At 41.0% G+C, this 14,979-nt stretch overlaps 1 protein-coding gene across 8 annotated transcripts in view; it reads left to right on the forward strand.

Annotated features, from left to right (window-relative positions):
• The window catches only part of Tnrc6a (trinucleotide repeat containing adaptor 6A), a 160,352-nt gene that overhangs the window by 129,400 nt on the left and 15,973 nt on the right, over positions 1–14,979 (forward strand). For 7 of the 8 annotated variants that reach the window (XM_051192876.1, XM_051192879.1, XM_051192882.1 and 4 more), the window contains 6 exons: positions 3,657–6,242; positions 7,508–7,684; positions 8,716–8,891; positions 10,025–10,057; positions 11,501–11,581; positions 12,099–12,150. In XM_051192876.1, coding sequence (XP_051048833.1) covers positions 3,657–6,242; positions 7,508–7,684; positions 8,716–8,891; positions 10,025–10,057; positions 11,501–11,581; positions 12,099–12,150 — 3,105 coding nt within the window. The remainder of the gene's footprint in view (positions 1–3,656; positions 6,243–7,507; positions 7,685–8,715; positions 8,892–10,024; positions 10,058–11,500; positions 11,582–12,098; positions 12,151–14,979) is intronic. The other variant, XM_051192878.1, reaches the window with a different exon arrangement.

Here is a 14,979-nt window from a genome sequence, read left to right on the forward strand (position 1 = left end):
ATGACCTTGAATTTCTGATCTTCCTACCTCCACCACCACATCTCTCCACTGCTGGGATCAGAGACTTTATTACTCTGCCCAGTTTCTACAGTGCTGGGGACTGAATCCAGGGCTTTGTGTATGCTAGATAAGCACTCCACCAACTAACTATATCTGTATGGTTGGTGGTTTTTTGTTTGTTTGTTTGTTTATGTTGATCTTTTTGTGTCCTTGTTTATTTATCTTTGAGTTATAATTTATCTGGTAGTCCTTGTAGTCCTTCTAGCACAGGATTGAATAGTAGTGTTATTAACATGTATTCTTTTGTTCGTGTTGCAATGGGTATTTTTATTGTTAAACTCCAAATCTATTCTTTTATTTCCAATGTGGATAGTTTTGTTGTAGATACCCAGTGGTTTTGTTTTGTTGTTGTTGTTTTTTTTTTTTTTTTTTTTTTTTTTTTTTCTTATTCCTGCTTATGGACATGTCAATGCATGCATCCAGGTAATGGTAGCAGAGATATACTGCAATGATTCAAGGTGGGGGATAGTGATAAAAACTGATTCATGCCCTAGATTTGGAAGGAACATTTACATTTAGCAATGGATGATTGTTTTGGTGTATTGTGCATAGGGAAGAAAAAAGGGCTGACACTTGGGTATTAACTAGTGGTTAAGTCTTTCTCCTCTTTGAGAACACCAAGCTTCTTCCCAACACCCTAATCAGGTCAGTCACAGCTGCCTGTGACTCCAACTCCAGAGGATCTAGTGCTCTCTTCTGGCCTCCAGGAAAACACACACACACACACACACACAGAGAGAGAGAGAGAGAGAGATAAAAAAATAATTTTTTTTTTGGAGAATAGGAAAAATACAAGTCCTGGAAAATTAGTAAAGAAGTTTTATGCTTCAGCTCACATATTTTCTAGAAGAGGCATTGTAGGGTTATAAGTGTAGCAGTTAACATTATATTTACAATAGTAAAGCAGAGACTTTACACTAGCTATAATATGTGCTATCATTTTATAGCATGAAAACACGTTTGGGGGGATAGAATGGAAGAAGGTTAATTATTAGTGTGCATTCGTTAATGATGGTGATGCCCTATATTTAGTGCCTTACATGGATCAGATACAGTTCAAAGCACCTTTAGTTGTTAATCATTTAATCCTTATAGCAGTCATCTAAGATTAACTCCCTATTACCTAGATGAGGATACAGTGAGAAGGCTCTGTCTGGTCTGAATTAAGGGGTACAATGGCTTTTTTTTTTTTTTTTTTTTTTTTTGTTGTTGTTGTTATATACAGGGCCCCTCTACGTAGTGTTGATTATTCTGGAACTATATAGACTAGGCTGGCTTCAGGCTCACAGATATCCTTCTGCCTCTGTCTCCTAAGTGCTGGAATTAAAGACATGGCCACCATGCCCAGCCTTTAATGAAATTCTCAACTACTGACAGCAGTAACTGAATAGTTTGTGTAAAGTAGGACAACCAAATTTATTTAAAAAACACCCTCTCTTGCTGGATCTGGTAGCACATGCCTATAATCTCAACATTTTTATGGCTAATGCTGAAAGATTGTTCACAAATTCAAGGCCAGCCTGAGCTACACAGAAATCCCAACCAAGGAATAGAAAGAAAGCTCAGTGGTAAAACACTTGCCCAACATGAAAAGGGTTCATTTTCCAGCACTCGCTACCCTCAAATGAAAATAACATAATGCCATTTCACAAGGTTGTTGTCCTCTAGCTGTTATGAAGTAGCCAAGTTTGAGTCCTGTTGTTGCTGGTGTGCCAGTCACAGATTTTTAGCTACTTTGCTTCATGAAGGACTCTAACTTATCTTGTGTCTTAGTTAGGGTTATCATCGTTTTGATGAAACACTGACCATAAAGCTAGTCGGGGAGGATAGGGTTTATTTGGCTTACATTTCCATATCACTGTTTGTCATCAAAGGAAGTCAGGATAGGAACTCAAACAGGGCAGGAACCTGGAGGCGCAGGAGCTGATACAGAGGCCATGACTTGCTCAGCCTGCCTGTAGAGCCCAGGACTGCCAGCCCAGGGATAGTTCCTCTCCTATCAGTTATTAATTAAGAAAATGCCCTACAGGCTTGCCTACAGCCTGATCTAGGCATTTTTGTTGTTGTTTAGTTTTGTTTCTATGTGTAGACCAGGCTAGACTGAGTCTGGGAATAAAGGCTTGCACCACCACGGCCTTCTTGGAGGCATTTTCTTAATTGAGGATGCTTCCTCTCATGACTTAGCTTGTGTCCAGCACATCTTGCCTCATTCATTCAGTTTCTACAAGTTTTTTTTAACTTGATTTCTCTCCTGCAAAGTGAGGGCAATAGTTGTGCTTTAGTTTTGTCTCAAGGACTTTGTGCAGATGTTTGCAAAGCTGCTGCTGTGTAGCAATAAATGCTGGCCATAGGTTGGTGCTGCTGCTTTGTGTTGCAGTGCAGAATTATTTCTTCTTAGGGAGACTAGATGACAAACTAAGTTGTCTTTGTGGGTGGCAGAAGGACAGGGTTCTCTAGGCTTACCTCTGGGTCACAGAGATCTGTCTCTTCCGGGTCTGGACTAAAGGTGTGACCACACCAACCTTCTAATAGCTTTTTGATAAAAATAATTCTGAAAAGGAGCAGCAGTCTGTGAACTCTGTGGTACTTGAATTATGTTCACTTGCAAGTCGATCTCTAGTTGCTTTTCTTACCATTCACAACAGTTTTCATCATTTGCTTCTTAGCATCTGTGCTTTGAGAGAAAGTAGTAGAAGGAGCTCTTTTCCATAGTAGCACTACCAATGTGACTTTACTTTGATTTACTTTGAGACTTGCACCACTGAGAACTGTATTGTAAGCTACTCCTCAAGACAGTTAAATGATGCTATTGTTGCAGATGAATTTCTACCCACCAGACCCTTAAACCAAACAAGATAGACTAAGAAACTAGCAAAAACACACAGCAACCCTGTCTGCAAATAAATAAATAAAAGTAAATAAAAATAGGTGTTAGTTACATGGCAGTAAGTCTAAGACTTGGGTTAAATGATTGGTCCCTTATGGCCTACAGTATCAGCTGCTGAATTACTAATCATAATTTTTCCCCTGTTGTCCCTTAATAAACATGGCCATGAATGTAGATTAGTAATTTTTTTTAAATTACTATACTTGCTTGTGTGTTACACTGTATTTGAATGTATACATTAATAAAATAGAAAAACAGTGCAAAGGCTTTGAGAGTTTTATAGAATTGTTACAACACCCAAAGGAGTTGTGTAGAAAGCTGTTTTAGGCTCCTTATTCCCTAGTCCATTTTCCCCCGAGTCAAGTCTCTGAGCCTGGCTTGCTGTAATTGATCACTACTGCCCAGTCTTCCTTACTCTAAAAATCTTGCTCTGTTGAGATTTTACCAATTCATCCATTTAGCAGTTATTCTTATGGAGTTTTCTGTTCTCAAAGTATTGAACAAAGCAACATAATTCTACCTGTGAAGTTATTGAACATGGAGAGTTGGTGGCTGGAAGATAACCAGTACCCTCAGCTATGCTGTGGAACATCTTGCTAATGTTGAAGAGCTCCATGTATTTGTAATGGATCCTCAATTTTCTCAGCCTACATTATATTTTGAAAATGGTTAACACTTTATAAATAGTTGTATTTCTCCTTTATTTTAGATATAAATCATAATACTTCAGGATCCCATTATGAAAATTGCCAGCGGGGACCTGTGTCTTCTACAAGTGACTGTAGCACAAGCTGTAAGAATGCTGTAAAGGACTTGTTGGAAAAAGAAGCATGGCCCTCAGTCCCTGGCAGTGATCCTGAGTTGGCTTCAGAATGTATGGATGCTGATTCTGCTTCCAGTTCTGAGTCAGAAAGAAACATCACTGTCATGGCTTCAGGGAACACAGGTGGTGAAAAAGATGGCCTTCGGAATAGCAGCACTGGACTCGGTTCTCAAAGCAAGTTTGTGGTTGGTAGCGGCAGCAATAATGTAGGCCACGGAAGTAGTTCTGGGCCATGGGGCTTCCCCCATGGAGCCATAATAAGCACATGTCAGGTCTCTGTGGATGCTCCTGAAAGCAAATCAGAAAGTAGTAACAATAGAATGAATGCTTGGGGCACTGTAAGTTCTTCATCAAATGGAGGGTTAAATCCAAGCACTTTGAATTCAGCTAGCAACCATGGTGCCTGGCCAGTATTAGAAAACAATGGACTTGCCCTAAAAGGGCCTGTAGGGAGTGGGAGTTCTGGCATCAATATTCAGTGTAGTACCATAGGCCAGATACCTAACAATCAGAGTATCAACTCTAAAGTCAGTGGCTCTTCTACCCATGGTACCTGGGGCAGCCTTCAGGAAACTTGCGAGCCTGAAGTAAGTGGTACACAGAAGGTTTCATTCAGTGGTCAACCTCAGAATATCACCACTGAAACAACTGGACCAAATAACACTACTAACTTTATGACCTCTAGTTTACCAAACTCCGGTTCAGTACAGAATAATGAACTGCCTACTAGTAATCCAGGGGCCTGGCGTGTGAGCACAATGAATCATCCTCAGATACAGGCTCCGTCAGTTATGAATGGCACTTCCCTTTCTCACCTTAGCAATGGAGAGTCAAAAACTGGAGGCTCCTACGGTACTACATGGGGTGCCTATGGTTCTAATTACTCTGGCGACAAATGTGTAGGCCCTAACGGCCAAGCCAATGGTGACACTGTGAATGCAACTCTAATGCAGCCTGGCATAAATGGGCCTATGGGCACTAACTTTCAAGTTAACACAAATAAAGGGGGAGGTGTATGGGAGCCTGGGACAACGAATTCCCAGAGTTCACCATGGGGAAGTGGAAATGGTGCGAATTCTGGAGGAAATCGAAGAGGATGGGGAAGTCCTGCACAGAACACTGGCACTAGTCTACCCAGTGTTGAGTGGAACAAACTGCCTAGCAATCAGCATTCCAATGACAGTGCAAATGGCAATGGTAAGAAGTTTACAAATGGATGGAAATCTACTGAGGAAGAGGATCAGGGTTCTGCCACATCTCAGACAAATGAGCAAAGCAGTGTGTGGGCCAAAACAGGAGGCACAGTGGAGAGTGATGGTAGTACAGAGAGCACTGGACGCCTTGAAGAAAAAGTAACTGGGGAAAGTCAGAGTAGAGATAGAAGAAAAATTGATCAGCACACATTACTCCAAAGCATTGTAAACAGAACTGACTTAGATCCACGTGTCCTATCCAACTCTGGTTGGGGACAGACTCCTATTAAGCAGAATACTGCCTGGGATACAGAGACATCACCAAGAGGGGAAAGAAAGACTGACAATGGGACAGAGGCCTGGGGAAGCTCTGCAACACAGACTTTTAACTCAGGGGCATGTGTAGATAAGACTAGCCCTAATAGTAATGATACCTCATCTGTATCAGGGTGGGGTGATCCCAAACCTACTCTGAGGTGGGGAGATTCCAAAGGCTCAAACTGCCAGGGGGGGTGGGAAGATGATTCTGCTGCTACAGGAATGATCAAGAGCAATCAATGGGGGAATTGCAAAGAAGAGAAGTCTGCATGGAATGATTCGCAAAAGAACAAACAAGGGTGGGGTGATGGACAAAAGTCAAACCAAGGTTGGTCCATTTCTGCCAGTGATAACTGGGGAGAAACTTCCAGGAGTAACCATTGGGGTGAGACTAATAAGAAATCCAGCTCAGGAGGTAGTGACAGTGACAGGTCCATTTCTGGTTGGAACGAACTTGGTAAAACTAGTTCTTTTACTTGGGGAAATAATATAAATCCAAATAATTCATCAGGATGGGATGAATCTTCTAAACCTAATTCTTCCCAGGGATGGGGAGACCCTCCAAAGTGTAATCAGTCTCTAGGTTGGGGAGATTCATCAAAACCAGTTAGTTCTCCAGATTGGAACAAGCAACAAGACATTGTTGGATCATGGGGAATCCCACCAGCCACTGGCAAGCCTCCTGGTACAGGCTGGCTAGGAGGACCTATTCCAGCTCCAACAAAGGAGGAAGAACCCACAGGCTGGGAAGAGCCATCCCCAGAATCTATACGACGAAAAATGGAGATTGACGATGGAACTTCAGCTTGGGGAGATCCAAGCAAATACAACTACAAAAATGTGAACATGTGGAATAAAAACATCCCAGATGGCAGCAGCCGCTCAGACCAGCAAACACAGATGCATCGGTTGCTGCCGTCCACAAATGCTGTCTCAAGCAAGGAGGCAAGCAGTGGCTCTGGTAAGCATTCATCTTTGGAGTCCAGTAATACTCTGGAATCAAGATTTGTGTTAACATACTGTCATAGGGTTTGTTTAACAGAGCACTTGGATATGCATATTGAGGCCTTTCAGCTGTGCTCTAAGGGTCAGTCGTTTTCACCAGACAACAGTTCTGTCTCCATCAATGTTGCTGTGAATCTTGGTCCTCTATTCTCTGTTAGGAATGTAGAAGGAGTTGAGTGGCAATGTTACATACTTCTCTCAGTTATTCTGAGTCGAGGCTTAACTCTTTGGTTTTATTATTGAAATACAGTGAGCCCAGTGCCTGAATACAATACTGGTATTTGACTTTAGAGGAATTTTCTAAATTAGACATCTAAATTCTAAATTAGAAGTTCACATCTACTCATATAACAGTGGATATAGTGTGTGTGCCTAAAACAGTGCACTGTATCTTTCTAGTGTATTCCTATGTTTCCTCTCCTATACTGAGCAAATTCTTTTCTGTGTAAATTGATACAGCAACATTTTCTTTATAAATGTGACAAGCTTGTATTTCCTTTGTTAATGGGAGTTTTGTTGAGTAATGTTTCATTGGACAGAGAGATGCCAATGTTTCCATGAATTCTTTTGGTACTTAATTGTTGTTGGTTTGTTTTTAAATATGAGTCTAGTCTGTTGATTTATGTTTAACTTTTAGGGCAGGCATCTTTGTTTTTGTTCTTTAAACAAAATTTTTGTGGCTTTTTAGGGGAGAGGTTAGACAACCTCAACGTAATAGTATAGACCTTTTTTTCCCTGTGTACTTTTAATGAACATTATCCAGTGTGTATAAAGTAGGTTGTTTGACTGTTGGTAGTTGTATAGTCAGTTGTTCTTCATTACAGTGCTGAGGTGTCCTTTGAGTAAAGTGTGACTAGGAGACCCCTTCATACCACACCTGCTCAGTTCACAAGCTTCTGTTCAGAAGAACCTGCCATTTTTAGGTACTAACTTCATCCTCAAAGGAAGATGATTTGCTGTAATTAAATTGTTCAAAAGAATCTGCCCTAGTACCAGAAGGCAGTTTTGAAAGAAACAGTTAAAACAATTTATATAGTTAAATTATATTAGTGCAGAATAATTTATGGTCTTCACATAACATATGCCTCATGCTTGTCACAGTCATTATTCGGTGTATGAATGTAAAGTTCTTTATCTGGTTTACCAAGTACTTCCTGGTTCTTTATTTGCTGTGTTTCCTTATATTCATGCTGATGACTTCTTTTCCCATACTTTCTAAAGGCTGGGGTGAGCCCTGGGGGGAGCCTTCTACTCCAGCTACGACTGTGGATAATGGTACTTCAGCCTGGGGTAAGCCCATAGACAGTGGTCCCAGCTGGGGAGAACCCATTAGCGCGACATCCAACACATCCACGTGGGGCTCCAGCTCTGTTGGTCCACAGTCATTAAACAAATCTGGTAAGTCATCCTTGATCTTGAGTACCCATTTTTGTAGTGGTGCTTATGATGAACTTACTCATTTACTATATTTAAAGAATAGGCTAGTGCTCCTAAATTGTCACTGATGTAGCTGTATGATATGGAGTATTGTATATGAGGTTCAATACATTTTTCTTAAAACTACTAATGACTTACATATCCTCTGCCAAGTCTCATTTCTTTCTCACCTCACTGAATTATTTCAAACTGACTTAGCAGCTTTCATGCCATTCAACCTGAGAGACTAAATAATATAGAGTGGGACAGATGTCCAAACCATCAAATCTTAAATTGGAAAGACCTTGAGATGCAGATGAGTATTTTTTTTTTTTTTAAAAACCATGTTGGTCTCAGGTCAGCTCGTAGGAACCCCAAAGGCTCTGTGTGTGTATGTGTGGTGGTGGTGGTGGTGGTGGTAGTGGTGGTAGTGGTGGTGGTGACTAATTGCTTGCTACCTGTGGCTTTAGTATTCTTTGACCAGCCCTGTAGAAACATATAAAACTGATTCATTTGAACCTCATCTGTCCTCTTGTGTCATTTTAAAGTTTAAATGAGTACTGAGTACATGCAAGAAGCTGCCATTGCCTGTGTTTAGTAACCCTCTGATTGGCCAGATGGTGGTGGCAGGTATACAGTACATCTTAAATCCCAGCACTCAAGGCAGAGGTAGGCAGGTCTCTGTGAGTTCATGGCCAATCTGGTCTACAGAGCAAGATCCAGGACAGGCTCCAAAGCTACCCAGAAAAACCCTGTCTCAAAGAACAAAAAGAAGAGAAAGGAACTCTCTGATTTGTGAAAACATGAAAAATTTCATTTGATGTTTTAATTCTTTCCAGTGAACTTTCAATGCAGCATAGAACATACCTTTTCTATTACATGTATTTGAGAAGTAAAGGTGTGTTTTGTTTATTTAGCTCTAATGTCTCTGTACTTTGCCATTATGTTTGGCCCCTTGGAAGAATTGTTTCATTAAAGTCTGTTTGTCTTTGTATCACAATTTTACATATCAGGGCCCAAATCTATGCAAGATGGCTGGTGTGGTGATGATATGCCATTGCCTGGAAGTCGCCCCTCTGGCTGGGAAGAGGAGGAGGATGTAGAGATTGGAATGTGGAACAGTAACTCATCTCAAGAGCTTAACTCATCTTTAAATTGGCCACCATATACCAAGAAAATGTCATCAAAGGTAAACATTTCAAGAGCGTTGCTCTTGAAACTTTATGCACTAAGGTAGTTTACCCACAGAAAATTAATCTATTCTGCCCATTTATGGCAGTCAGTACAGTCCAGGCAGCCCCTAACTTAGATGTAGCCTCTTGAATGGGCAGCTACCTAGAAAAACATAAGACCACGGGAACTTCCTTTCTCCCCACTGCTACAGCTCGGGATTTCTCTCCTCCTCAGCTCCACCAGTTCTGCTTGGGGCAACCCTAGCCCCAGGTGGTACCAGCAGTGGTGAGGATGAAGAGAAGGGCAAATCTCCATGTTGACTATCCATTTCACTGCCAGTTCATGCCCATCATCCATTTACCTCCTCACTCAAAGTCCCAGTTTTCCCCTTACCCAGAGTCACCATTCTCTCTATTCATTGACATCATTGTCCCTTCCTCATCCCCAAGGTCCTGTGATGAAAATCCCTAGGAAGGGGTCGAATTGCAGATTGCGTTCCCATACTTGGCTTTACATGAAAAATGGATTGTATTTGTTCAAGACATAGTCTACTATATCCCAAGGTCTTCTAAAGTTTTGGAAATTATGCCACCTCACCAAATGTGTTTAATGTAGAGCCAGGGTTTGGAACCACTGGGCCCTGGGAAGTACTGTTGGAGGTTGGGGTGGAGGCAGAGTCTCCTGGGACATCTTTCAGAATAGTGCCCAGTCTCAGAAGTGACTCTAAAATATCCTTATCACTGTGGCTATTTGAGAATAATGATCTTTTGAGGACCTTGACAAGTCGTATATTTAGTGGGTACCTGGCCTAGCTCAAAGCCAAGGCCATTCCCTTTTAATCTGGGGATTCAAAAGTCTAGGACCTGCCATTTTCATTTTATAATTTTTCTCATTTGGCTGGATTTGCCTATTGATGCCTGGCCATATAGCTTATGACGTGCTTTTACATGTTTTACATGAGTCATTTGATCCTCATAACCTTCTGAGATAAGATACTGAGGAGGAAGTTGAGACTGGAAAGGTGGTGACTTGCCCAAAGTTGCATAACTAGTAAGTGACAAAGCAAGGACTAAAGTTTAGGTCTTGAGATTCAAAACCTTGTTCTTCCCACTGGACCATGCTGTTTTGTGACTTTGTCTTTCCTTACAGGGTCTGAGTGGCAAAAAAAGGAGAAGGGAAAGGGTGTGTAGCCTTTTTACTCTTTCTCCTTTGTCTCTACTAGTAAAAATCTTTAGAAAGCAACTGCAAACTCTTATTTAGCTTCTGCTGTGTGCCAGGTACTGTGCTTGGTGCTGGGGTTCCAATACACTGAAGAGCAGCCCCTTCAGGGGCTCCTAGTCTCTGGTGGGGCATCAGGAGAGCTTCATGGGCTATCGAGCTCCACACGAGTGTGTGCTGGGATGTAGAAGATGCCTGGGGTGGCCTGATAGAACTAAAGGTAGATTTCTAAAATGAAGTTACAAAGAAAGCTGGCTCTGTAGTTAAAGGAAAGATAGATAATTAAAGTGTTATCATTCCAAAAAATCTTGAACTTCATTCTTAACTAAGTATGGAGCCAGTGAAATTTCATCAAAAACAACTCCAGTGGCTTTTTACAAACTTACTTAAAAAGAGCTGTGTAATGTTTGTGTGTAATACCAGTTGGAGTAGATGAAATAGCAGTTGTAGGGATCTCAGGAGGCTACTGCAGCATCCCAGCCAGAGAGAACAGTTAGAAATGCATTTAAGAATGAAAGGGGCAGAGGTTACAATTTTCAGACCATGGGAGGCAGTGGAGGGGGAGCCAGAACCAGAGATGACTTCAGAGTCTTTGGAGAGGGCTAGGTGCTTGCTTTAGAGATCTGCCTGCTTTGGTGGGGAGTTAAGAAGCTATGCTCTGTTTCACAGTCAGAAGGAACAGGTAGTAGCATTGGGAAAGGGACGGTAATACACAGAGAAGGCCTTTTGGTCCTCACATCATTGTGAGGCCTAGGTCTCTGTGGCTTCCAGCTTCCCTCTGTGACTGCTGCCAGTCGTGGCCCCTTGGTTCTCAATGTAATATCTGTACTGCCTAGCCCACCAAAGCAGCTTAATTGCTGCTCAAGATACTGTGTTCTTAACAACACAAATTGAAATTTTTAAAGATGTTATCATGTACAGTGGTTGTTTGGAGGGCTTTAATTTTTTTTTTCTTTTTTAAGAATGCTCATATCATGATTAAATTATTTTGCTAAGGCTAACTTGAGAATCTACTTACTATATTTTACTTTGGTATAAGAATTCCAAAAATCCAAATGATACATGGCCCATTTGTGAAATGGGAACATCCCATTAGTTCTTCCATTACACAGAGGCCTGCTTTTCACGGGTCAGTAAGGCCCTTTGCTTGCATCTTTTCCTTCTGACTGCCTGCCTTTAGAGATTTCTCTATACATTACAGCTATACCAGAGGACTGGAGCAAAGGAAGTTGAAAATCAAATGAGTTTATTTATTTAATTGCTAACAACTCTGGTAAGAGTTGATTGAAGGAGAAAATATTGGCTAAAATAAGAGTTGGGAATTGTCTTGAGGTTTTTTAGTCCATCACTATGTTCAGATAATTAGAGATGGCCATGGCATCTTTTCTACTCTTTTATTTTACAAAGGGAATGATGAAAGGTGGAAACAAACAAGAAGACGCATGGATAAATCCATTTGTTAAACAGTTTTCAAATATCAGTTTTTCGGTGAGTATGTTTTCTTAGCAGCCTCCACCCTCTGTATTGTGTGTAATACAATTTATCCCAGTTTTATTATCTTTTTCTTAAAATAATTATTCCTCTTCAGTAAGTCTTTAAAATATGAGTAGTTAGCCAAACCTTAATTCTTAAATTTTGTAATTTTCTGCACTTTAAAAATATACTAAAACATAGTTTTTTGGTTTTTGTTTTTTTTTAAACTGGAGAGGCAGTTCCATGGTTAAGAGCATTTGCTCCTCTTCAGAGCACCAGGGTTCTGTTCCCATCACCCCTTGTGGGGTGGTTCACAACTGCTTTTACTCTAGCTCCAGGGCATCTGGAACTCTATTTTGGTCTCTGCAGGTACTTGCACACATGTGCCAAACACACATAATATAGACAAATTTAAAAGAAAAAAAAATGTGTGATCAATCTCCTTGCATTTCAGATGATGAATACAGTAAAGTTCTTCCCTTTTTATTTTACTTGGTAAAGTCTGCTAACACATTGCTTTTTCCTACTTCAGAGAGACTCACCAGAAGAAAATGTACAGAGCAATAAGATGGATCTTTCTGGAGGTAAGAGAAAATTAAATCATGTTGAGTTAGTGTTTATCACTGGTAAACAAGCCTAGCTGAGTTAAGATCTTGTTCAAAGAGCCCTCACCCAGTTCAAGAGAGCAGCCCTGGCTCCTGACTGCAGACTCTTTGTTGCTGTATGGTGTGAGCACACTTGAGTAAAGTGAGTTTTGATGTTCCTTTAAGGGGCACATCACTGCAAATCTCAGATAGTACTAATGTCTGTCAGTCTATGTTGTCTCAATGTCCCATCAAGAGAGGGTTATTCAGGTGGAAGATTTGGTCCTCTGGATCAGATGCATAATAAAGACTTAGATAGCTCAGCAGTGGTGGTACACACCTTTAATCTCAGCAGTCTGGCACTCAGGAGGCAGAGGCAGGTTGATCCCTGTGAGTTGAGACTAGCCTGGTCTATAGAGTGAGTTCCAGGACAGCCAGGGCTGTTATACAGAGAAACCCTGTCCTGAAAAACCAAACAAAAAATAAATGCTATGTAAATGAAAGATTCATCCCAAACCATAGTCAGAAATACCAAGCTGTCCATGACTGAGAAAAGAAATGTAGAAATGGTAGTTGAAGGAAGGCAGGGCTGAGGTAGGTGGTGCTAATTGAGAGTCTGGGTGTTTTTACTTCACTCTGAAATAGGGGATTAAAGAGGGGTTTTTGTAAATGTGTATTATTATAGTATTTTTATAAATATCTATGGTTCCTGTCGCTTTTGTTCTTTTTCCTCTTCCTTGTTCTATCCCCAAATAGTGCCCCTCTGCTTCCCTTCCCCCCCCCCACACACACACAATGGGAAAAACGATGGAATGATTAGATTAATTTAGATTAATTCAGTGAAGAGTATGATTAAGCTCAGGAGAAATTGATAATTATCATAAGCACTTGGCTTTGGAAGTCACAGGAGATACTGTGATGAAGTTTGAGTCTGCTTTGCCCTTACAGGTTACTAGATGGTAGTACAGTCAGTAAAATGGGTAAGGAAGATGAGCTTACCATTAACTAACAAGGAGCTAGAGTAGCAGTGGATTGCCTGGAATGGTGCCCAGAAGAGCATCCATGCCTTATATTGAGATCTTGACCTTGTACCAGCAGGTGTATTGTTGTGGTACCACCCCAGTGTGATTGTATGAGTTCCTCCCTCAGGAAAGAGGAAGGACCAGTTAACTAACAACTTTCAGGTGGTGTCCTATGTGGTAAAAACAATAATTGTGTATTCTGAGCCTGTCACCACACTTCTTTTGCTCTGAAGGAACTGATGGCCTGGCACAGTTCTGTGAGTTATTCCACAGCAGGGAAGAAGGCGTTCTCTGAGACTGGATAGCAGAAAGAAGCTTGGTAGAAAAGAACAGCCTGTATGCAGAAGCTGTGTCTATCCCCATGAAAGCAAATCTGCCACCACCATTGCTTGCAGAAAGGCAGGAAAGTTTAAGATGTCATAGCTGTGGAACTTCCTGGGTAATGCTACAAATACACAGGTAGCTCACCAAATACTGTTAAGAGTGCTGCTTAGAAAGAAAGAGAAAAGTATATGAGAGCAGACCATGGAGTTTTGCTGACCAATGATGACCCACTTAAGCCATGCTTTTCATTCCTCACTAACCTAGGAACATCTGGCAAAGCCCCAGTGCTGACTGGCAAAAGAAATGGATAAATAGATCTAGATAATGCTTTCATAGAGCAGTCAAAAAAAAAAAGTGAATTTAGAATGAAAGGACATATCAGTAGCTGGCCATTACTAACAATGCTGAAACAATAGAGGTTTGATAGCAAGACAAAGAGTCCAAGGCCTTGAGTGAGAGTAGGTACTGGTGTCTCTCATTTGGGAGAGAACTGAGGAGAGGTGTTGCTTGGGATTATTGATGATTGGGATGGGTTTTCAGGTACTACAAGAAAGACCTGGTGTATCTTAAGAAATTAATGGCATTTTTCTTTTAGTTAACTTTTTCACTTGCCTGGAATTAGGGTATTTTGATGATGATAGACATCTCAAATAGAACATTTGCAGAGAATCACTGGGTGAGGTTCTAGGATTGAGAAAGTGTGTAGAATTAAGAGATGAAATCTTTGTTGAGAGGTATGGTAGGCCACTAAGACAGATTTGCTAAGTAGTGTTCAGAATTTGGGGCTTTTGCATTTGGAGGGGCACTTGAATGGATGCGGTGACATTGGAACTTTGGTAGTGAATGAACGTTAGAAACACAATTAAGTATTCTCCACAGTGAGTACTGAATAAACCCTGGTATATACCCAAAGTAAAAGAGGTGGTGGGCTTACTGGTGGAGAGGAGAACAAACTTCAGCCTGGTCAGTGGAATAATTGAGATAAAGCACTGTTGGGTTTTCCAGGGTTTGTTGAACTAGGTAGGTAACTGGAAGTTGGCAGTGTCCAACAAAGATGAGAGGGGTCATACTTGTGGTAGAGCAATCAGAATGAGGAGGGTAATGGGCAGAGAATATCTTGTTTTTTGGGTTTTTTTTTTTTTTTTTTTTTTTTTTTTTTTTGAGACAAAGTGTAAGGAGTAGGGTTTTTCCACCCGCCGCGCCAGCCCCAATTAACACACTGAGACTCTGTATTAGATAGAATTCTGTTGGCCAGGTACTTGTTTCTTATCGGCTAGCTCTGTCTTAAGTATTAACCCATTTCTGCTGATCTATGTATTTCTCTTACCGGGGAGCCGGCCGGCATACTGCTTTCTCCAGACTCTCCATCTTGACTCCACCTTACTACTTCCTCTTTCCCCTCCTTGTCTCCTAGTCCCTCCTATCTTCCTTTCCTATTGGCCAACAGTGCTTTATTCATTAACCAGTATGAGAAACATATATA

The sequence above is a fragment of the Phodopus roborovskii genome, unplaced genomic scaffold (genome assembly GCF_943737965.1).
Source record: "Phodopus roborovskii unplaced genomic scaffold, PHOROB, whole genome shotgun sequence".
Classification (NCBI taxonomy): domain Eukaryota; kingdom Metazoa; phylum Chordata; class Mammalia; order Rodentia; family Cricetidae; genus Phodopus; species Phodopus roborovskii.